Source organism: Lynx canadensis, chromosome C1 (assembly GCF_007474595.2).
Source record: "Lynx canadensis isolate LIC74 chromosome C1, mLynCan4.pri.v2, whole genome shotgun sequence".
In the NCBI taxonomy this organism is placed as follows: domain Eukaryota; kingdom Metazoa; phylum Chordata; class Mammalia; order Carnivora; family Felidae; genus Lynx; species Lynx canadensis.
In genome coordinates this window covers 16,738,015-16,761,786 of record NC_044310.1, presented here as the reverse complement: position 1 = coordinate 16,761,786, position 23,772 = coordinate 16,738,015, and the positions used below count along the sequence as shown (strand labels likewise).

The 23,772-nt window shown below is 50.3% G+C and overlaps 1 protein-coding gene across 1 annotated transcript; it reads left to right on the top strand.

Moving 5' to 3' along the window:
- Window positions 1–10,260: 10,260 nt before the first annotated feature.
- On the top strand, window positions 10,261–22,152 carry LACTBL1 (lactamase beta like 1). The gene is made up of 6 exons (XM_030324306.1): window positions 10,261–10,396; window positions 12,743–12,852; window positions 15,153–15,310; window positions 16,313–16,551; window positions 20,127–20,232; window positions 21,174–22,152. Exons 1-6 carry the CDS (start codon window positions 10,348–10,350, stop codon window positions 22,150–22,152), a joined length of 1,641 nt encoding a protein of 546 aa, XP_030180166.1. The 5' UTR covers window positions 10,261–10,347.
- The last annotated feature ends 1,620 nt before the right edge of the window (window positions 22,153–23,772 follow it).

Sequence of the window (23,772 nt, the reverse complement as noted above, 5' to 3'; positions counted from 1 at the left end):
TTCCGCCCAGGTCATGGGTTGGGGTTCAAGCCCCGCATTAGGCTCTGCCCTGACAGCATGGAGCCTGCTTGGGGTTCTCTGTGTCCCTCTCTCTCTCTCTGCCCCTCCCCCACTTGCACTGTCTCTGTCTCTCTCCAAATAAGTAAACCTAAAAACAAAACAAAACAAAACAAAACAAAACAAAACAAAACAAACCCAACCCAACTCTGGAGCTGTTCCTGGTCCTCTCATTCTCCCTCATGTCCTGCTCTAATTCATAAGTGAGCCCTACTGGCTCCTTTGGAGCATGTCCAGAGTCTGGGACTCCAGCTGCCTCCACTTCCAGACCCCCACCATCTTTCATCTGAACAAGTTCCTGCCTGGTCTCCCCACCCCTGCCCTGGCCCTCCAGTTGGCTCTCAACACACAAGTCCAAGTGGTCCTTTAAAAATGTGAGTTGGGTCATGCCACTCCTCTGCTCTAAACCCTGCAATGGCTCCCATGTCACTCAGAGTGAGGACCAAAGTCCTTCCCGCAGCCTATGAAGTTCTCCACGACCTGGTCCCCCATTACCTTTCTGACCCGGCCTCCCGCCCTGCCCCTCACTTAGTGTGCTCCAGCCTCCAGTCTCCCTGCTTTTCCTTCAGCGCACCAGGCATACTCTCACCATCCGAGAGCCCTTTGCATGTTCCCTCTACCAGGGACTCTCTTCCTCTGCTGGCCATATTCCCAACTCCCTTACTTCCTTTAGGTGATTTGCTAGACATTTCTTTCTCAGTGAGGCCATCCTCACCTCCCAGTTTAATATTATAATGCACCCATCCCTTCTGCTCTATTTATTTTCCGTAGCACGTAACACTTTCTAACATGCCACTTCACGTATCTATTCTGTTGCCTCTGCTGGAATGTAAGCTCTACAAGGTCAGGGAATCTTTATCTGTCTTGTTCACTGAGATAGCTTCAAGCACCCCGAACAGTGCCCAGCACTTAGTAGGGGCTCAAGAAAATATGTATTGGGACCCCTGCTGGCTCAGTCGGAATAGCATGCGACTCTTGATCTTGGAGGTGTGAATTCGAGCCCCACATTGGGTGTAGAGCTTACTTAAATAAATCCTTAAAAAAACCTGTTGATGGTGAGTACTTGTTGCCCTGTGTCCTCCCCTAGACCTGAGTGTAAGACCTGGTGAACGGTAGACCCTCCATATGTGTCTGTTGGATGACTCAATGGATACATGTGCAAACACATGAACCAATTAATCAATCCAGGCCTGACTGGGAAAGATGCTAAGTATCTTCACAGATCCTTTGGGAGAGATATTTTCCTTTTTCAAGTTTAATTTATCCTTGATATGTTTTCAGGTGCTTTCTTCGTTCTTCCTAATCCTGACGGTGAGGGTAGTGACAGTTGTTTTCCTTCTCTGGGGATGTTCTGGAGTGGATCTGGGGACAAGAGAGTGACCTCAAAATAATGTGGGGAGCATGTGAAATGGAGAAGTTGACCTCAGAAGAAAAGTTTCGGGACAGGGGGCAAAAAGAGGAACCCAGCAGGAATCCCCAAAGTCCACAGTGCACTTGAACTCTGGAGCCTCCTGCCCCTCTGTGTAACAAGTCCTGCTCTGAGTTCTAAAAACCCGAACATGGTCCACAGGGAAGAGACCTCAGAAAACACCTCCAAGAAATGTTAGGACAACTAGAATGAGTTCTGGAACTGGAGGGGGAAAGATGGGGAGGAAGAGAGCAGGGGAGGGGAGCCAGGGGAGACGGGGAAAGTAGGCAAACAGGAGATGGAGAGAGAGAGAGAAGAGACCAGCGGGGTCATGAGCGGGGAGCACTGGGAGGGACCGATGGTCATCACACTGGCTCACATTTGTTGAGGACTTACTTGTGCCACCTCAGGACTGTGCGCTTTGGGTGTCCTAGCTCATGTAATCCTCATTCCCACCACAAGGGGGCAGGCTCTATTTTACTACTCTCTTTACAGGTCAGCACACTGAAGTCCAAGAGAAGCCAACAAACCCAACCAAAGTCAAATAAGTAGTAAACGGTGGAGCTGGCATTTGAACCCTGGCAGTCTGACTCAAGCGTCCGATTTTTATTTTTCCAAAGAGCAGTGGGCAGCCGTGGAAGGTTATTTAAGCAAAGGACTAATATGATCTCTCATGTATAAAGAGGATGAATAACTCCTCCCTCACAGGGCTGTCGTGGGGATTATCTTTGTTCGTTCGGCCAAGGAAAGCTCTGGGACAAATGCCTGGAGTAAGGGAAGCACTCAATGAACAGATGAGCCTCCGGAGGAGGCTGAGGCTGGGCCTAAAGATTTTACACATGGGCATCTGCTGCCACCATGTGGCCTTTCTGCTGTATGACATGCTACGGATTACCACTCACTTGGGAGGGGGAGAGGCTGATCTGGGTTGGTGAGAAGTGGCTGCTTTGGGGCACGGGGCCAGGGAGGAGCTCAGAGAGTAGCTGGTGTCCTGGGGGTGAGGATCTTTATCAACAGAGGTCTAGAACCCCGGGGTGGACTGATTCATATATTCAGCTCTGGTTTGGAGACACAAACCGAAGTGAGACATGGTCCTTGCCCTAGAGGACCTCATGGTCTGAAAAGGAGACAACAGGGGAGGTACATCGTGTTTGGGAAGCAGGCCTCCTGGGTCCAAATCCTGTTCCTGCCACTTCCTGGGTAGAACAGAATATGCCTCGTGGGACTGTTGTGAAAACCAAAGGAGAAAACACGGGAAGCACTAAGCACCTATATCTGGCACAGTCAGCACTCAATCTGTGACCCAGAGGTAGGTTTCCCACCCTGCTTGAGCCTCAGCAAAGAGGGACCAAGCAGCCAGGTACAATAATAGAAAAGAAGATGAGGGTTCCGGCCCCACCTCTGTCACTAAACTTACTGTGTGACCCTGGGAAGTCACCTCCCCTCTCAGAGCCTGTTTCACCAGCCATATGATGTGGAGTTTGGGCAAAATCACACCCAGCCCTCTTCTCGTCCTAATTTAGCCTATTTTCTAGGCCAGCCCAGACTTCTAGGCCACGGGGGATACAGACTAAGATCCAGAAGGCCTGCCTCCATCCGTTTACATACCAGACCCTAAGCATCAGCACAGTGGAGAGAATCAAGCCCTGTCAATGACGGGGTGGCTGGGAGGCAACTGTGGGGCCCTACTGAGACAGTTATATGGAAGTTGGTGCAATCCATGAATTGCAGCACGAGCTTGCTGCTCAAAATGTGGTCCGTGGACTGGCATCGGCATCACCCGGGAGCTGGTTAGAGAAGCAGGATCCTGGGTCCTGCTCCGACTCACTGACTCAGAACTTGCAGCTTGATTTGCACCCCCCCCCCAGGCTGTTCCTATACACATTTAAAGTGGGTTGGAGACACACTGGTTTGGGGCGGTGGTTCTTAACCTTGACCAGAGGGTAGAATCACCAAGCCACGCCCCTGGGCATCTGTAGAGTGGGACCCAAACACCAGTGGTTTTTTCAAAGCTCTCCCGGTAATCCCAATGTGCAGCCATATCAAGTGTCAGGGAAGGTAAATATATTTTCTCTTTTTGGGCCAACTAAAATCAATGGACAGGGGCGCCTGGGTGTCTCAGTTAAGCATCTGATTCTTGATTTTGGCTCAGGTCATGATCTCACAGTTCATGGGATTGAACCCCGAGTCCGGCTCAGCGCTAACAGCTTGGGGCCTACTTAGGATTCTCTTGTTCTCTCTCTCTCTCTCTCTCCCCCTCCCCCACTCTCTCTTTCTCAAAAACAAATAAACTTAGAAAAATAAAATCAGTGGACAGTAACTTTCTAGAATGTTCACTGAGAAAGATCTGATCTCTGACGCAGAGGTTGTGGCACAAAGCTAAGTTATAACAAGAAACGGGCCTTTACAGAGCCCTTACTCAGTGCGAGGTCCGGGGCGACCTGCTTTACCATCACCCTGCAATTTAATCCTCATGGTAACCAAGCTATTATTATCCCCATTTTGTAGACGAAGAAACAAAGAGGGCATGCCTTACCCAAGGCTACACAGGCAGTGACAGAACTGGTTATCTGCATATTTAACAACTAGGTTGACCCCTGGAAGTCTTCAAACTGTGTTCCTTGGAGCCTGAGGTTCCTCAGAGGCAGCTGAAGAGCTGGTGTGGGGGATGGACAGGTCTGGGAGGCCTGTGGGTCATCTCTCTTGCACACTGGGCTTGCCAGACACTCCTTTTGGAGAGAGCGTTCCTCTTCCGGCCTGGAGCATCTTGGATCACGTGGTGCTGTCCAGGCTCTCTGACAGATGTGCCCCCCTCCCTGTTGCTGAGGGACCCCAGGAACTAATCCCAATGGCGGAGGGCACGTGGAGGGATTAGTGCCGGGGTAATCGGCACCACATCTGCCAGCCCCTGGGGAGCCTGGGTGAAGCCTGCACCTCAGAGCCCAGCCAGCCATCCCCGTCCCCTGGAACACGGGGACTCCTGGAGGGCACTGGCCAGCCGTGGCCGGGCCTGAATTGCCCTGTCCTACCTGAGCCTTCCAGAAGAGGGTGAGTTAGGGCTAAGAGTCTGGGGGTCTGAGTGGGTTGTTTCTGAGGCTGGACGGGGAGGCACTGGTGGGGACACTGACTGAGTGTCCTGATTTTCCTGGAACTGAGAGATCTGGGACTTTCAGTGCTAAAATCATGATAGACCCGGACAGACCTGGACAACTGGTCAAACTCACAGGTTTTCTGAGTTCAGTTCCCTCCGCCTTCGAAGCAGAGCTTCACGAAGGGGAGGGTTTGCTTTGCCCCCTCCCACCCTCAGCCCCCATCCTTGTCTTCCAGCCTTTCTGTCCCCTCCTCTCTTTTCCAGCCTTCAGGACCTCTCTTTGCCTTCACTCCTCTGACTTGATTTCCCACTCACAGGGTCTCCCGGACTGTAGGCCTGAATCCTCAAGGAGCTGGAACCTTCCACACCTTGGAGAGAATGATGACCCAGGTGAGGCACAGCCCATGGAAACTTGCTTCAAATATTGGCCTAAATCACCCAAATCACCTTCATCACCTTCATCATCATCATCGCTAACATTTCTAGAATTTGCACTGTAGGCCAGGAACAGTTTTGAGTGTTTTACCTGTAATAACCCACTGAATTCTCAAAACAAACCAGAAATTACTCCTCTCCTTCTTCACATCCCCAGGCCTCTGACTGGAGTGCCCCCCAATTCATCCCTACTACCTGTTCAGTGAAGCTTTCCCCCACCTCCCACCCGGAGGCTGAGTTCACGGGTACCTCAGAGACCCAAGAGCTGTATGCACATGCTCTGTTCACATCTCTCTCCCAGAGAAATTACTACACTAGTGACCAGCTAGTGAACAGTGTTCTAGGGGCTTTGCATGCATTATCTCATTGACCCTCACCTAAATTCTATGAGGTGTAGGAACGATGGTCCTTCCCATTACGCAGACAAGAAAATGGAGACTCAAAGAGGTGAAGTCATTCGTCCAAAGCCAGTAAGGGCAGAACCAGAATCAAGTCTTGCTTCACCTGGTTCCAGAGCCCTGGTGTGTGGCCAGTCTGCTGTCCTGCCGGCTCCATGGGGGACAGATGTTGGCCAAAGGCTCTGTGCCCTCAGGACATAGCACTGTGCCCAACACACAGATAGCCCTTGGAAATTGCATTCTGGATTAAGAAGTAGACGAGGAGGGTTGTACCAGAGTGGGCGGTGAGGAGAAAGGAGGGGAATGTCTTGGGGCCGTAGGCCACCTGGGGAAGGAGGTGGGGGAACTGTGGTTACAGATGGGGCTTGGGGGAGCCAGGCTCTTCCTGAACCCCCACCCCCTACCCCTGCCTCATTTTCCAGCTGGGAAGGGAGAGGGGAGAGATGCCTGGTGCCTCCTACTGTAAAGTCAAAATGTGAGCAGCTGGTGAGCGGCTTAGAGGTTAAATACTGACCCCACCTTTGGGTCTGTTGGAATAAATCCTGAGATTGGAGACAGGCATGGGATGAGGCTGGGCTTCAGAGGAGAACAAGAGACTGGGGGTGTGGTTCACATGTGAGTCACATGTGAGGGGGGGGGGTGCGGTGGTGCAGAGCACAGAGCTAGAATCCCAGCTCTGTCATGTGCTGTCCACGACTTCGTTAAGTCATTTTAAGGTCTCTGAGTTTCATTCTTCGCTTGAAAATGAGATGCCCATATTCTGGTCATGCTATAGGTGCCTGTTGAGGGAGGTTAGGCTGCCCTCCCTTAGTGCCACTGGCCCTGCCCCAGTGGTCCTTTGCTTGTGCTCGAAAGGGAGCACCTTCCAACTTCCCTCCCACATAAACAATACCAGAGAGCCCCCCCCTCCGCTCGAGGCTGAAGCATGGTCTTGTGTCTGATGTTACTCCTGACACCAGTGGAGACATCCTAATGCTCTTGGGCTCCTTAATGGCTTCATTTTTAAAAAATGGAGGTATAGTTTGCATGCATTAAAAGTCACTCTTTCTGGGGTACAATTCTGAGTTTTGACAAATGCACACAGTCCAGACCGACCACGATCAAGACACAGAATGGTTCCATTGCCTACCACTGTCCCTTCTGTTCCTTTGTCATCTCCCCCATTCCTACCCCCAGGCAGCCACTGAATGGTCTTCTGTCCCTACAGTTTTGCCTTTTCCAGAATGTTACAAAAATGCAGTTGCACAGACTGTGGCTTTTTGAGTCTGGCTTGTTTCATTTAGCATAACGCATTTGAGATTCATTCGCGTTACTGCCTGTTATCGGTAGTCCGTTCCTTTTACGCCTGCTGATCAGTATCCAATTGTACAGATATATTACAGTTTGTCCGCTCACCAGTTAAGGGACATTTGGGTTATTTCCAATCTCTGGAAATTATGAATAAAGAGTGGCTTTAGTGGGAACCCCGAATTCTAGAGCTGGAAATCAAGTGAGATTTCCAGGTGTAAAAGGTAAACTCAACAAATAGTCAGTCCATCCTGCTAACAGCTGAAGACACAGAGGTCCAGAGAGGGGAAGAGACCCAGCCATAGTTATAACTGACTCAGGAAGTGGGGCTGAGATTTGAACCCAAGGCTTTCAACCTGCAGGACAATGTAAAGTTCAAAACATATTTCTGAAACATCTGCCAGGGCCAGGCAGAGTAACAATTGTTACAGGCATAAAGGCCAAGAAGGAATGATCCTGGTGCCGGAGACACCTGCCGCAGAGTAGGGAGCCAGACAAAGAAGCTAGCAGTAACCAGTGTAGGTTACTGTTACAATGCAAGAAGGGGTGTGCATGAAGCAGAGAGGAGAGGCCCTCAGTTCTGTCTGGGGGAGAATCAGAAGGCTCTGCAAATGCCCATGTATTTTCAGGGAAGAACACAAGTTTGTCAGGTGGAAAAGGATAGAAAGGGTCTCACAGACCCTCGCAGAGGGAACCTCCCTCACAGAGGGAATGGCAGGTGCAAAGCAACGGAGAGTGGGATGTGGGGTGTGGGAGCCTAAAGATGCAAGGGGGAGGGGGGAGGCGGAGGAGAGGCAGGAAATGGCCGCATGGAATCTGCTGGGGTCTGATTATAGCAAGCCTCTCTGGCCAGACTGTTTACTGCAGGACAGTGCCCGTGCTCCGTGTATAAGCTCTCTTCATCACGGAAGAGCTTGTAGGATTGAACAGAGAGAGAAGGAATCGAAACTCAGTGAGACCCTAGCGGAACACAGCCTACAGAGCAGGTGTTGGTACGGACAGGAGCTTAGTATGTTTCAGAGCCAGCGGCATACAAGTCAGTGGCACAGGGCTGGAATTAATTAATTAAATTTTTACTTATTTATTTTGAGAGAGAGAGCGTGAGTAGGGGTGGGGCAGAGAGAGTCACAGGCACACTCCGCACAGGGCTCGAACCCACGAGCCGTGAGATCATGACCTGAGCCAAAATCAAGAGTTGGACGATTAACCAACTGAGCCACCCAGGCGCCCCAGGACTGGAGTATTTAATAATCCGTGCTGAGATGACTGATTATCTGTATGGAAAAAAATAAAATGAGATTTTCCTTCTTTACACCATAACCAAAATAGTTTTGTGTGTGACTGTAGAGAAATCTACATTTACCTCTGTATAACGTATTTCCTGTGCGTGCATGCACGCACACACACACACACACACACACTCACACTCACAGCAAACAAAAAAGACAATATGGATGAATTTGATCGGCAGCAAGCAAAACGCAAACCCAAATCCCTCTATTCAACAATAGCTAATAGAGCTTACGACGTGTCAAAACAACGTACTTTAAAAATATTAACCTACTAAAGCCTTACTAATTTATGAGGCAAGCACTATTATCACTTCCATTTTACAGGTGTGGAAACTGAGGCACAGAGAGGTTGAGTGACTTTCTTGAGGCCACACAGCCAGGAAATGGTTGAACTGAGATTCAGAATTAGGCAATCTGGTCACAGATTCACCACTACATGATTTTGCCTCCAACAAGTTATCATAAACATAATGGGAACAGACAAAACACAAGCGAGAGTATCTGGAACTTATACTGAACTCTAATAAACAAGGAAAGTTGAATAGGAACAAATAGGCCATGGATAAGAACAGTCCGTTCACAGAAAAGCAAACCCAAATATATACAGTAAACGCAGAAAAATGCATTCAAGCTTATTAGTAATCAAGAAAATGCAAGTTAAAAATAGCAATGAGGGGCGCCTGTCTGACTCTTGGTTTCGGCTCAGGTCATGATCTCACGGTTCATGGGATCAAGCCCCGCGTTGGGCTCCGTGCTGACAATGCAGAGCCTGCTTGGGATTCTCTCTTTCCTGCTCTCTCTGTCCCTCCCCTGCTTGTGTTCTCTCTCTCTCAAAATAAATAAACTTTAAAAAAAAGTAGCAATTAGAGTCACAGGTGGCTGGAGTGTTAACTGAACAACTTTGGAGAGCAAGGGGATAGTATCTATGAACCTGAAAAAGGCCACCCCTTACCACCCAGAAATTTCACTCCCAGGCACAGCGCTCTCAACTCAAATGCGTAAAACAGTCGTGTTTTTAAGGCAGCCTGGCCCCAGACTCCATGTTCTAACTAGTATACTCTGAAGTATATTCACACAGCAGGATACTCTACAGAAGTCAAACCGAATAATACAGAATACATGTACCATATGGGGGGGGGGGCGGGAAGCAAGTTTCAGGAGGATAATACAGTAGGTTATAGTTTACATAAGTTTAAAAATGTGCAAAGTGATACTACGTGCTGTTTACGAAGGCACGAACACACAGTAAATGAATGAAAACAGGCATGGTAATGATGAACACCAAGATCATAATGGGTGCTACTTCTGGGAAGAAGGGGAGGAGGCTGGAATCTGCAGGTGGTACAAAAAGGGCTTCGCCTCCACCCAGAATGTTTGTTCATTCATTCATTCATTCATCATCAACTGTTTATCAGGGTCTGCTATGTTTCAGGGACTGTTCTAGGCACTGGGAATACCATGGTGAGTAAAACAAATCACGAATCCCTGTTTTTTCTTTCTTTCTCTTTCTTTCTTTCTTTCTTTCTTTCTTTCTTCCTTTCTTCCTTTCTTCCTTTCTTTCTTCCCTTCCTCCCTCCCTGTCCTTCCTTCCTTCCTTCCTTCCTTCCTTCCTTCCTTCCTTCCTTTCATTTTAATGTTTATTTATTTATTTTGAGAGGGAGAGAGAGCACAAGCACAGGCAGGGCAGGGGCAGACAAAGAGGGGGGAGAGTGAACAAACTCCTGTTTTCTAATGGGATGGGATGAACAGACCATAAACTAAACAAGGAGCTGACGCGGTACTTTTTAAAATGTAGAGATATGAGGAAAACAGGGTAAAATGTTAAGATCTAACAAGCTTGAGTGGTGAGTGCCCTTGGAGAACTCACACTCCATCAGGAGCACCAGCTAATACTAGCTGAACAGCCGTTGTATTAGAGAGCTGGACTCCCACCACAATGGAGGCTTGTCCAAAGTGCCTTGGAGGGGGTCTGGGTGAGGAGAGTTGGGGAAGGCTTCCTGGAGGAGGCGGCATTTCAGCCGGCCTTAGCTATTTCACTAAGTACACAGGAGAGACATGGCATGCCCAGCAGAGGAAGCAGGCCATGCGAAAGCCCAGAGGTGCAGAGAGACACGTGGCACAGCTGTTGAAGGGCTCACACTGGGAAGGACCTTGGTTTTACAGGTGTGATATCTGCCCCAAGCTGTGGGCTCTTGTGACGTCTGGGTGAACCTGAAGCATGGTAGGGGTCCCTCTTCTGCCTCCCTCTGGCTGACCCCCTTGGGGGCCGTGCTCTTGTCCTTCCCCTCCCAGGTGGGCTGGCAGCCCAGCCTGCCGAAACTGAAAAAGAAGTGGCTCTTCCCAGCTTCCTGCAGCTTCTTCTTCCTGCTCTCTGTGGTTATGACTGGCTGCTTCCTGTGGCAATATCACCTCCCCAAGCTGGACGCCAGTGAGTGCACAAGCATCCTTGACTTCCTTCCTATCCCTGTGGGGCCTGGGAGCCTGGAGCTGATGCACCTGATTTGAGGGTGTAGGGGCAAGACCACAAGATTTGGACTCAGAAGCTCTGGCCTTCATTCTGACTCCAACCCTCACTAGCTGTGTATCTTTGGACCAGTCAAGGGACCTTTCTGTGTCATGTTGCCCTTGGGTATAAAATGAAGATCCTAATGCCACTGGAGTTTCCTTAAACCACCCAGTCTGGCTGTAAATCTCAGGGACTCCCAATAGGTAAAACAGAGTTTCTCTTGCCTGATCTTCAGCCCCCGTGGTAGGATCTCCAGGCCCTACCCCCCACCCCTTTAAAGATCTCCCCCCAGCTATATCTAAGACCCTGGGAGGAACAACGAGGTGTCCGTGGACAGAAGCTGCCATTTGTTGGAGCCTCTCCATCCTGGGCCGGTCAAAGCTTGGCTACTGAGCCACCGCTGCTGACAATGTCCACCAGGCCCTTTGTTGCTATAGCGACCCCTGCAACCTCCAACCTGGATCACATCCAGAATCCCAGTTCTCTGCTAACGCTGGGGAGAATGTCTCTCTCCGTTCCTCTTGTGTTACGGATGCCCAAGGCTCGATGAGGTGGCCTGGGCTCCCAAATCCCCACAGAGACGTTGTGCAGAAATGGCTCCTTTTATTTTCTTGCTGGCTTTTTCTTCTCCCACCCCAACCCGTTCTTTCTAGGGTATATTCTTTTATCAGGGGCTTCTCAGTCCCTCAAGCAAACAGTCCTCAAGTAGGCAGGTCAGCCTGTCCTAAAGGACCATGCTTCGCCAACGGTCAAAGTACCAATCCAAAGCAGATCAGTTATTACTATAAATACGTACAAACGAAATTAAATGAAAAAAAAATACTATAGAACAGAAGCTCAAGTTTTAAGATTCCACACAAAATTACCACATTAAACTCTATACAAGTTTCTAAATGTGTGCGCTCAAATTTTGTACTTAATTTGTCACAAATGGGAAACAAACAGTTCGTGGACCTGCTTGGGTCCATCACCGGGTTGATCACTGTCCACAGTGATCGAAGTCCTCTCCCTTGCATGGGTACCACCTGAGAGGTTGTTAGAAATGAGGATGCCCTACCTCCATCCCGTATCTACTGAATCAAATATGCATTCAAATATTTCCAGATGACTTTTTGGGCACGTGCGTATTTTTTTAAGGTTTTATTCATTTTTGGGAGAGAACTTTTGAGAGCGGGGGAGGGGAAGAGAGAGGGGGACAGAGGATCTGAAGCGAGCTCCTCACTGAGAGCAGGGCTCGAACCCACTAACTGTGAGATCATGACCCAAGCCGAAGTCAGACACTAGAACGGCTGAGCCACCTACGTGCCCCTGTGCATGTGCATATTAATGCAGGGCTGTAGGTACCAGCCCTACCTGAGTCCCAGGCTGAGCAAAGCTTAGGTTTTGGCCAAGACCTCCCTACTCCAATGATTAAACCTATGTCATGGATTTGTTGAGAGACCTTCCTTAAGGTGCACAATCGATTTGTCCTGGCAAAGTCACAAGGCCAGCCGGATTCAAGAGGTGGGAGGAGCTGGAAGGATTTGCGGCCATAGTGAGCCTCCCACAGAGAAGCTCCTCTCAGTTCTGAGTAGGATTTGAGGAGCATGCAGCTCCTCTGGGCGCTTTCACCCTCACTACCCTACACTGCTCTCTGAGGATGAGGGGAGTTCTGGGGCCCGTGCGATGATCTCTCAGCCCGAATCCTGTCCTGCCAGGGCCCACACCTTCTCCCCAGAGGTTCCAAGGAAGCCATACACCTGGACCAAAGCAGAATGGGACTTAGACCTGATATTCCAGACACACGGCTCTGGTGACAGAGGCACTGGCCTTATGATTTAGGCCTGAAGCCTAAGCGGGGCCCAAGTCCACCTCTCCACTCAAATACATAATCTGAACTAGAGAAACAGAGGCAGACAGACAGACAGACATGGTTGAGCCTGCCCCAAGGAGCTAGAACTTTTCTAACTCCTCTGACTACATGGAGGGAGAAAGCTGGTCATACAAGAGAAAAGGGCTGCCAACCAGGAGCCTTGGCCTAATTGGTATTTTGAAGGCCAATCATCAGGTGGTGGGTGTGGGACTGTCCCTTCTCCTCTCAGGCATACGCCCCCATGGTGGGTGCTGTGCCCTGCTATCTATCTTCTGGTGAGGCTGTTGCCAGCTGGGAGGGCCAGCCCCAAGGCACGGTTCTGGCCTTTGCTGCCACCTTCCCACTTCTTCTAGGATGATCCCCTAGACTCCTACCCTGAGCTCTGTCCCCCACTCACCATGTGATGCTCCCTATAGGTTCCTTGGGACCAGAGGTGGCCTCTGCCCCTGTGAGGATGTGTCCCCGACACCCTGAGCCCGTGCCGCTGGCCCACCCCCTCCCTGTGTTGAAGGAGGCCCTGGAAAAGGTCAGTGATGACCCAAGAGGGAACTGGGCGTGTGTGCTAGGCCTGGGGGATGAAGGGGAGGGCACGTTCTGTGCACTGGCAGGGGCATTTACTCGTGCATTCAACATAGAATCCTTGAGTACCTACTTTGGGCTAAGCACCAGGGACATGGCAGGAAGAAGATTCTGTCCTGCTCTCAAGAAGCTACTAGTCTGGATGTGATGACATAGTCAAGACAAGTAACATCTATAATACAGGGGTAAGAGTGAGGATAGGGGACATTTAGGGAACTGCGGGGGCACAAAGAAATTGGCTTTGGGGTCAGGCAAGGCTTCTGGAGGGAATGGTGTCTACTTTTTTTTTAATGTTTTTTTTTTTTAATTTTATATCTGAGAGAGAGAAAGAGAGACAGAGACAGAGAGTAAGCAGGGGAGGGGAAGAGAGATGGAGAGAAACGGAAGCAGGCTCCAGGCTCTGAGCTGCAGGCTGTCAGCACAGAGCCCAACACGGGACTTGAACTCATGAGCAGTGAGATCATGACCTGAGCCGAAGTCGGACGCTTAGTGGACTGAGCCACTCAGATGCCCTGGGAATGATGTCTAAACGGAGATGTGAACAAGTAGGAAGTACCAGGTGATATGCATTTATACATACAGTAAGGGAGACTGAGGGAGGGAAGCATGTGCTCCGGATAGAGGGACCAGCATGTGCACAGGTCCAGAGGCAGCAGAATGAGTGCAAGGTACACACAGAGAACCACCAGGGAATTCAGGTTGCTGGGACTGCAGGTGGGGGAGGGAGAAAGGTGGGACGGGGGGAGGAGGACACAGCCCGTATCACAGAGGCCATTGCAATGTAATTAAGCACACACACCTTATAACACAATTCTTACCACTGCATGATGGCCTGACGCTAGAGGGGGTTGTTGGCCAGCTCACTCACCTTAGGAGACACACAGACAAATGAAACTCGACTGGAAGTGTACAAGCAGCAACACAGCGGAGGGGCGTGAAACTGTCATCCAAGGAACGGTTGAAGGGAAGGCAGGTGACGTGTCCATGTAAGAGAAGGCCTGGGCAGAGACACCATCACTGTCTGCAAGTACCTGAAAAGCTTTAGTGAAGGAGAGGGAGCAGAACGGTGCTATGAGGCTCCAGGGTCATAGCAATTAAAACAAGAAATAGCAACAGTAATCGTAGCCGGCTTCTAGTGGGCACCTAGTATGCGGTAGCTTCTTTATACAAATGCCTCATGAATCCCTATCTAGAGAGGAGGAAACTGAGGCACACAGAAGCAAAGTCAGTGCCGGGGTGGAAACCACACATGGACAGAACTCAATTCTGGACCTGCTAAATCACTCGGCAAGGAGGTCTGGCAGTTAATTAGGACCTAGGGCTGGAGTTAGCCTGGGGTCCTAATCCTGACTCCACTAACCATTAGCCACTTGGGCAAGTCGCTTCATATCTCATAGACTCAATCTTCTCATCTGTAACATAGGGAGAAATTTAGCACTGGCTTATTGTGGATTAAATGAGACAATGCATGGGGTGCCTGGGTGGCTCAGTCAGCTAAGCGTCTGACTTCAGCTCAGGTCATGATCTCACAGCTTGTGAGTTCGAGTCCCGTGTAGGGCTCTGTGCTGACAGCTCAGAGCCTGGAGCCTGCTTCGGATTCTGTGTCTCCCTCTCTCTCTCTCTGCCCCTCCCCCACTCACACTCTGTCTCTCTGTCTGTCTCTCTCTCTCAAAAAAAAAAACCAAAACATTAAAAAATTTAAAAAAAATGAGACAATGCATGAAAATCACTTTATATTGTGCCTGGCACATTCCAAATGTCCAATAACTTTGGATGTTATCATTGTCACTGTATTTCATTATTGAAAACAATGTCCTTTCAATAAATGTTCAAAGAGGGTCTAGGGGCCTCTATAGTGAATCCTCCAACATTAGGGGGTCAGACCAGGCCTTCATGAGGTTTTCTAGGGCAGCAGACAGGGTTCAACGACATCAGTAGTTTAACCCCTCTCTCCTTTTACATTTTCCCAAAGAAATTTTCTTTGAACAGAAATCTTACGAGGAAGCCCTACATAAAAACAAATTTAGAGGAGCTGCTCTGGTTGTAACTGGGTGGGGGTCCAATCCCAGGGGGTCTGAGAACCTGAGGTCTGAGGCTCCAGCCACGGCGGGGGGGGGGGGGGGGTGTGAGAATGGAGGGGGTCCCGGCAGGGGGCGCTGTGTGCAGGGTGTGGTGTGGGAATGTGTAGGGCAAGCAGGACCAGAGGGGTGTTTGTCTGCGCCTGCACTCCTGCTCTTCTCCTCCAAGGTGGACAGGATCCTGCGTCAGGCACTGTCTGCCCCGGGCCTGGCTGCCATGTCTGCAGTTGTCATCCACAACGACACCGTGCTCTGGACCGGGAACTTTGGGAGGAAGAATGGATCAGACCCGGCCTCTGGGCCCCCCAATGAATACACTATGTACCGGTCAGCTGGGTGACCTCTGGGGTCCTGTGGAGGGGGGCATGGGATGGGAGGACAAGGGAGACCTAGGAGGTAGGGGGACTCAAGAGAATCATGACTGGGGGTCCAAGCTGCCAGGACCCTTTATTAAGTCCTGACAATTTTATAGATGAGGAGACTGAGGGCCAGAGAGGACCAGAGAGTGCCCAACATCACACCACAGGGGTAACAAGTCAGGAAGGAATCTTTTCTGGAGAGCCCTTAGCCCAGAACCTCCCTAACTAGAAAACGCTCCCTGTGTCCCACCTCCCACACCCTACTATGTGCCACGAAGGAACTGTAACCAGTTCTTGGGCCCTTGCCCCAGGTTGCTGTTAGTTGGTGGCAGCGGTCCAGACGGAAGAAACTTGGGACCCCCTGCGGCACACCCAGAGTCTCCCCTCCTAGGTGCTGCCTGCAGGATCCTCCAAGCTGACAATGCAAAGGGAACACGTTCACTCCCAGAGACACTGTGAGGATTACAGAGGTTCCATTCACACTGCACCTGCCATGTGCCAGGCCTGGGCCCACAATTGCATTTGCTATCACTTACTCAACACTTGCCACCTACCTTCCAGGTATGTTGCCAAGCACTTCACATGCCCAATCTCGCTCAATCTTTTCTACAACCTGTGAAACGGACAATGAAACAGAAACTGAGAGAGATCTAGTACTTGCCCAAGACCACTTGGCTAGTAAGAGGCAGAGGTACATGATCCCAACCTACGTCTATCCCAGAATGGGAAGGGCTTGGGTTAAGGCCTGGCACGGGGTAGGCACTCAAGAGTGTTCACCTGCCACTGTGCTATGTTCTCGAACATCCCAAAGGCAGTTCTACAGAGACTGCTGAATTTCCGTCTGAGACACTGAAGAGGGTGGACTCAGTGCTTTCCTAGAGCATTAGAAAGTTGGGACCTGGGGTGCAAGACGGAGGTTGTAAGGCCAACTGTATATCCTCTGCACCCTTGTGTGCTTAACACTTCCCAGAATCTCCAGCATCTCTAAGATCTTTCCAGTCCTCATGCTGTATCGGCTGTGGGAGGAAGGCACTGTAGCCTCTCTAGATGACCCTCTGGAGCGGTATGCCAGCACCTTCACCATTAACAACCCGTTGGGCATGGCATCAGCCCCTGAACAACAGAGCTTGATGGATGAGCTGGAGAAGGTGGGCCCAGCCCCAAGGCCTTCGTCCGTCACCCTCCGAAGGATGGCCAGCCAGCTCTCAGGTGAGCAGCCCTGAAGTTTTGCAGCTCAACCCAAACCATTTCAGGGGCGGGAACTGAGCAGCAGGTTCTCATGCAGCCAGCCCGGCCACACCTCCCTCTCACCCACCCTGGATGGTGGACCAGGGGTAGGAAGATCTGGTGAGGTAAAAGCGGAGGCGAAATCTGGGAGTTTAGATCAAGGGGACAAATCAAGATCAGTTGGCAAGTTGAAAGTCAAGATCTGCTTCTTAGGTCAAGAACAGGTCAATATTTGTATACAGATCTACAATGAAGACCTAATTTCCCTCAATATACAAAGATTACATACAAATCAATACAAAGACTAACAACCCAACAGAAAAATGGGTGAAGAATAGGAACAGAATAGACAATTCACAGGAAAGGAAATACAAATGGCCCTTAAGACTATGAAAACATATTAAAAGATGTTCAACCTCATTCATAACAAAAACGCAAATTAAAACCACGGAGAGACATTTTTCCCTTGGCAAAGGCCAAAATGGTGGGTGCACTGGGTTGGTGAGGTTATGGTGAACTAGACCCTCTGATGCATCAGTGGTGGGAATTTACATTGGTGCAACCTGGATGGGGGACAATGATAATATCTACCACAATTAAAAATGCATAGATCCTTTGGCTCAGCAATTACCCTTCTAGGAGATTCTCTTACAGATGTATTCACACACGTGTGGTGTGAGGTCGGCATGCATTCACTGCAGCGCTGTTTGTAACGGCAAAAGACTGAAACACCTACATATCTATAAGCAGGGGAGTGGCTAAACAAACTGTAACACAGCTATATAATCAAATCAGATGTAGCGTTAGAAAAAAGGGGAATAATGATGTCTATGTACTGAGATGGAATAAGATACAGTGTTAAGTGGGGGAAAAAGCTCAAACAGCATATATTATATGCTACTATTTGAATAAATAAAATAATATACACACAAAGTGCACATATGTGTATGAATGAATACGTATAAGAATGTGTAATGTACATATTACTCTATAATACGTTTATATAAACTAAATGGACATACATGTGCCTGCCATTTTTTTAAGTTTACTTATTTATTTTGAGAGAGACAGAGAGAGAGAGAGAGAGAGAGAGAGAGCGTGCACAAGCAGGGAGAGGGGCAGAGAGGAGACAGAGGATCCCAAGCAGACTCCACACTGTCAGTGTAGAGCCAGACATGGGGGCTCAAACTCATGAACCTTGAGCCAAAACCAAGAGTCAGACGCTTAACCCACTGAGCCACCCAGGCCATTTCATTTGAAACGATGCCATTTCATTGTTTCAAAAGGCCTGACGTCTTAGTCAATGGACATGGCTGGTTATCACTCCTGAGCCCAGGTGTTGTACCCGAGGTTCAGCGAGAGGATGGAACCTCCTGAAGCAGCTCAGGCAGGACAGGGCCACTCTTCTTGGGGGGGGGGGGGTGGCCTGATGGTTAAGGGCATGAGCACTGAACTTCCAGCTCTGCCTTCTCCCAGCTGGGTGATCTTGGGCAAGTCATTGAACTTCTCTGAGCCTTATTTTTCTCCCCTGTAAAATGACTGTGGTTTGCCTTATTATTGGGGATTAAATGAGATAATGAGTGTAAAACACTTAGCAGAGCTCCTGGCACACAGCAGGTACTTGTCAATGTAGCTTTGGTTATTTTAGCCAGGGTTAGACCTAGGTGCAGTGGGGCCTGATGAGGATGTAATTATGGGGGTCCTCTTTAAGAATGCATTATTAAAAATTCCAAGTTAGATATAGGCCTTGGAAGGGGCCATGCAGGTAAGGAGCCTTCAGGCTTACTTAGGCTCTTCCGGCATCCTGTTCAAGCCACGTGGGTTATAACTCTGACTCCAGGGCTCCCTCTAGGGGTGTATTGTGGACTCTTCTTCATCCCTACCCAGGGAACCAAGCCCAGGGTGCTTGGTTAGTTTTAAAATATCCTACATGTCTTCTACAGTCCCAAGGGGCCAGCTGAGGCAACAGCTGCCTGAATAACTCTGTTCTAGGCTCTCAATGTCTTTTATGATCGACTCTCACTGTAATCTACAGCTGTCTCCCGTTCCTGGAGCTTTTCATCCATTCTCTGAGTTAAGTCTTCTAACACTTCCTAGGGAAACCACAGCAGGTGTTGCAGCCCATTTAAAGAGGAACAAGTAGAGGCTCAGAGAGGTAAGGTACATGGTTTGTGGCCACACAGCAAGAAGTTCCAGAGTCAGAACTTACACCCGGGGCCTGGGACTCCATCTCCCAGTTGCTCAGGCCAAAAGCCTTTGAGTCACCCCTGATACCTCCAACCCCCGTACCTTCCACATCCCCTCAAGTAGCAAATTCCGTTGGCTCCACACCCAAAGTAGATCCAGAACCCAACCCGTCCTCACCACTTCCACAGCTGGCTCCCGAGTCCCAGCCACCATGAAAAAAATGCGGATTTTTCAAGTCTCCTTATAGGCTTCCTTGCTTCTGCCCGCCCCCTCCCGCCAAGTCTGTTTTCAAACAGCAACCAGAGCAACCCTGATGAAATATACGTCAGATTTCATCACTCCTCTGCTCACGACCCCAGCCATGGTCACATCCGACTCAGAGAAAAGGCCAAGTCCTTCCAGTGCCATATAGCACCCCATGACACCTGGTGCCTACAACCCCAGTACTTCTCACCTCCGAAGTCTTCCCCTTCTCACTCTTCAGCCACACTGGCTGTTCCACACTGGTCCTCAAACAAGCTAAGTCACTCCCGCCTCAGGGCCTCCACACTTGGCTGTTCCACACCTTCCCTCTGCATGACATTCTTCCCTCACACTGCTGCTTGGCTCTCCCCCTCTCCTCCTCCAGCTCTCACCTGCTCAAGGGTCACCTTCTCTGTGAGGCCTTCCTCTGATCACCTTGTATCAAATAACAATCCCTCCTTTCTTACCCCATAGCACGAGTATTTATTTATCATCTGTCCCCTCCACTAGAATGGAAACTCCATGTGGTCAAGGACTTTATTTTGTTCACTACTGAATGCCCAGGACCCAGAACAGACCTTGGAACAAAACGTGGTGCTTGAAAACTATTGCCGGGTGGAGGGATGGAAAGAATCCCAGTCCTGTAATCCTTCCCATATGTGTCACATCCAATAAACCAAAAATTCCAAGTGGTCAGAGAAGCCAGTTTGGCAAAACCTGTTTGGGTACTGACCTCAAGAATTTTATGGAATCAAACTTCTGTGGGTTGGTGATAACAATTATTTTTTTGAGCAGTTACTATGGCCAGGCCCCAAGCTGAGCATTTTATCTCACCTGAGCCCTATGATATAGGAAATTGAATGATTTCCCTTGTGTTCCCCGGGAAGATAGGAAAGGGAAGACTAGGGAAGATAGGAAGAAAGGAAGACTGGGGCTCAGAGAGGCTAAGTGACTTGCCCAACCAAACACAGGGAGGGTTAGAGTCCATGCTAGACTTTTTTTTTTTTTTTTAAGTGATTCTGCGGTCATTATCTCTCAATCCACGGAAGGTGGGGGAGGGAGTGCATCCGGGGGCCACTATCCCACCTTCAGCCGGCCCAGCAGTTCTGATCACTGCTCTTCCCCAGGGCTGCCCAGAAGGCTCCGCTCTACTTCCCTGCTGTGGAGGGGCAGCACCCAGGAGGCCCTGAGCCTGCTCAAGGATGATGTGCTGGTGGCAGACCCGGGAACCAGGTGAGGAGTGTGTCTGAGGCCCCACCGACATTAGGAACCTCCAGAGGTGACACATCCCTCCTAGGAGAGAGCCTGAGTCACCTCACCCTAGACATCTGGAGCCAAGGGAGATGCAGGGATCCCTGAATGCATCCCCTAGTCCACAGCTGGGAAGACAGGCCCAGACGGGCTGGCACCGCAAGGCAGGGGGAAGCTGGGCCCAGGTTCAGTTCTGTGTGAACCTCATATTCTGTCGATTCACCAACTCAACTTTTATCGAGCACCTACTCAACCGAGATACAACACCTACCTACTGAGATACAGCAGGGAGCCAATTACAAGCAGCCTTTCCTCATGTAGTGTGCATTCGTGTGAGTGAACAGTGAACTTATTTTTTTTTTTTAAGTTTCATTTATTTATTTTGAGAGAGAGAGCGAGAGCACACATCCAGGGGGAAGGCAGAGAGAGAGAGAGGGAGAGAAAGAACCCCAAGCAGGATCTGTGCTGCTTGAGCCCATGAACTGTGAGATCATGACCGGAGCTGAAATCAAGAGTCTCATGCTTAACTGACTGAGCCAGCGAGGCGCCCCAGGACTCTAGTTTTCCATTTGATAAAATCAATTATACTAAAGTAAAAAAGACCAAAAAGATTTGTTTTACCACTTTCCCAGATGTGTTGCTGTGTCCAACTCTTCCCCAAGTTGCCATGTGATTCTGGGCAGTTCTGTCCCTCTCTGGTCCTTAGTCTTCCCAGATGTAGGATAATGCCTTGTAGTCAATCATCTCTGGGGTCTCTGCTGGGTCTGACCACCTGGGATGCAGTGAAGCAGGTTCCTTCTCAACCGCGCCCAGTCCAACGAACCTCTGGTGGCATCTGGGTCTGAGCAGGTGGGGCCCGGCTCTTCAGGGCCTGGAGATGCTCACCCACGGCCGCATCCCAGTTTCCACCCCTCCTCTTCCAGGTGCCATTACAGCACTCTGGCCTTCTCGCTTCTGGCCCATGTTCTCGCAGCGCACACTGCTCAGGGCGACTACCAGCGCTGGATCCTGGAGAACGTGCTGGAACCGCTGGGCATGGAGGACACGGGCTTTGACCTCACGCCCCTAGTGCGCGCCCGCCTGGCGGCTGGCTTCTACGGCAGCGGCCGGCCGGCGCCGCTCTACGACCTGGGCTGGTACCGGCCGTCCGGCCAGATGTACTCCACCCCGGCGGACCTGGCCAAGCTGGCCATGGTGCTCCTGGGCGGCGGGCCCCCGCTCCTGCGGCCCGACGCGGCCAAGGCCCTGCTGGCGCCGCTGCTGGCCTGCTCGGGCGCCTACTTCGCCAACGAGACGGGCACCCCGTGGGAGTTCCACGCGCAGGGGGGCTACCGCGTGGTGCGCAAGGACGGCGACCTGGACGGCTACGCCGCCACCTTCTCCCTGGTGCCGCCGCTGCGCCTGAGCCTCGTGCTGCTGCTGGCGGGGCCGCGGCCACCCGGGCGCGACCTAGTGGCGCAGGCCTACGACGTGCTCCTGCCCGCCATGGAGAGGGCCCTACGCGAGGCCGAGCCCAGCCCCGCCCCGCCGCCCAGCGCGCGCCCCTTCGCCGGCTACTTCACCTTCGCCAACCAGACCTTCTACGAGGTGCGCCCCGGGCCGGAGGGCGAGCTGCGCCTGCGCCAGTTCGGGCCCCGCGTCGAGGCGCTGGTGCCCCCCGCGTTCCGCACGCTGGCGCTGCGTCACCTGCGCGGCCGCGTCTTCCAGCTGCACGTGGCCCGCGAGTTCCCCTGCGAGCTGCCGCTCGGCGACGCCTGGCTCTCCCTCGAGGCGCAGCACGGGCAGCTCGTCAACTTCTACCCCTTGGACCGCCACGGACTGTCCCCTGGCTTCGACGTGCCGGGCCTGAACACCTACCGGGTGCTGCGGCTGCAGCGCAAGCCCGTATTCAAGACCCAGTGACCGCGGGCTCTGTCGGGAGCCTCCCCCTTGCTGGCCTCCGGGCTTTCCGATCTAGAGTTGGAAAGGCAGAGCTGGGGAGATGTGTTAGAGGAGCGAGTAGTTGGCAAAGTGGGGTAGGGTGTTTGCTGCTCAGAGTGTGGACCGCGGACCACAGCTGTTTTTTGTCCACGGGGTGGGAGAGTTCAGTACGGAAATTTAGAGTAAACATTTAGAAACTTTCATAGCAAGTTGATAGAGCCCCTTTGGGCTTGTATTTTGTCTTCGTACTAAAAATCAACTGAGTTTTAATTTATATAAAATGAAATGCACACGTTATCAGGGTATCGTTCCATGATTTCGACATTTATGCCCACTATAATCAAGATAGGGAAAATTTCCATTATCCCTCAAACGTCTTTCCTATTCTTTTGCGGTCAGTCCCCTTCCCTGCACCCAGCCACCGATCTACTTTTATCATCGTGGATGATTTTGCCTGTTCTGGAGTTTCATATAAATAGAATCATACAGTGTAGCCGTTTGGGTCGTCCCCCCCCCCCCCCCGGCCCCCAGCATGACGTTTTTGAGGTTCACCCATGTCTGTGTGTGTATCAAAAGTTTGTTCCTTTCTTTTTTTTTTTTTTTAATTTTTTTTTTCAACGTTTATTTATTTTTGGGACAGAGAGAGACAGAGCATGAACGGGGGAGGAGCAGAGAGAGAGGGAGACACAGAATCGGAAACAGGCTCCAGGCTCTGAGCCATCAGCCCAGAGCCTGACGCGGGGCTCGAACTCCCGGACTGCGAGATCGTGACCTGGCTGAAGTCGGACGCTTAACCGACTGCGCCACCCAGGCGCCCCAAGTTTGTTCCTTTCTATTGCGAAGTAGCATACCACTGTATGAGTACACCACATTTGCTCATCCCTTCACCTGTTGATGGACATTTGGGTTGTTTCCAGATTGGGGCTGCTATGAAAAAGCATTCCTGTATAAGTCTTTTTGTGAATACATGTTTTCATTTCTTTTGGTAAATATCTAGGCAAGCCGTGAAGTTTTCCAAAGCACTGGTACTATTTTACATTTCCACCGGCAACATGTGACCCTTCTGTTACTCCACATCTTTGTGAAAACTTAGCATTGTCAGTCTTTCCAACTTTAGGCATGCTAGCGGTTGTGAAGTCCTGTCCCACTGTGGTTTTAATTGCATTGTATTGCTCATATTGTAGAGATTCTTTCTATGTTCTGGATACAAGTGCTTTGTCAGAGCTGGTATTGCAAATATTTTCCCTCAGTCTTTGGCTTGCCTTTCCAGTTTCTTAATGATGTCTTTTGGTGAAGAGCAGAAGTTTTAAAACGTTGATGGCTTTTATGCCTGTTGGATCTAATACAAAATGTAAGCTAGCATTTTGCACGTCCGTTTAAAAATTAAACTTTATATTTTGAGGTAATTGTAGATTCACATACAGTCGAAAGAAATAACCAGTGTGCCATTAACCCAGTTTCCTCCAATGGAAACATCTTGCAAAACTGTAGTACGATATCATAAGTTGATAGAGTCATTGACATTGATGGAGTCAAGAGAGAGAACATTTTCATCATCACAAGAATCCCTCTTGCCCTTTTCTAGCCATGCCCAGTTGCTTA

Bases quoted from the DNA above. Each gene is read 5' to 3' on its own strand.
- LACTBL1 (XM_030324306.1), top strand. From the start codon at position 10,348: ATGACTGGCTGCTTCCTGTGGCAATATCACCTCCCCAAGCTGGACGCC. The intron at 15,311-16,312 runs GTCAGCTGGGTG...AACACTTCCCAG, and splicing joins AATGAATACACTATGTACCG to AATCTCCAGCATCTCTAAGA. The intron at 20,233-21,173 runs GTGAGGAGTGTG...CTCCTCTTCCAG, and splicing joins GTGGCAGACCCGGGAACCAG to GTGCCATTACAGCACTCTGG.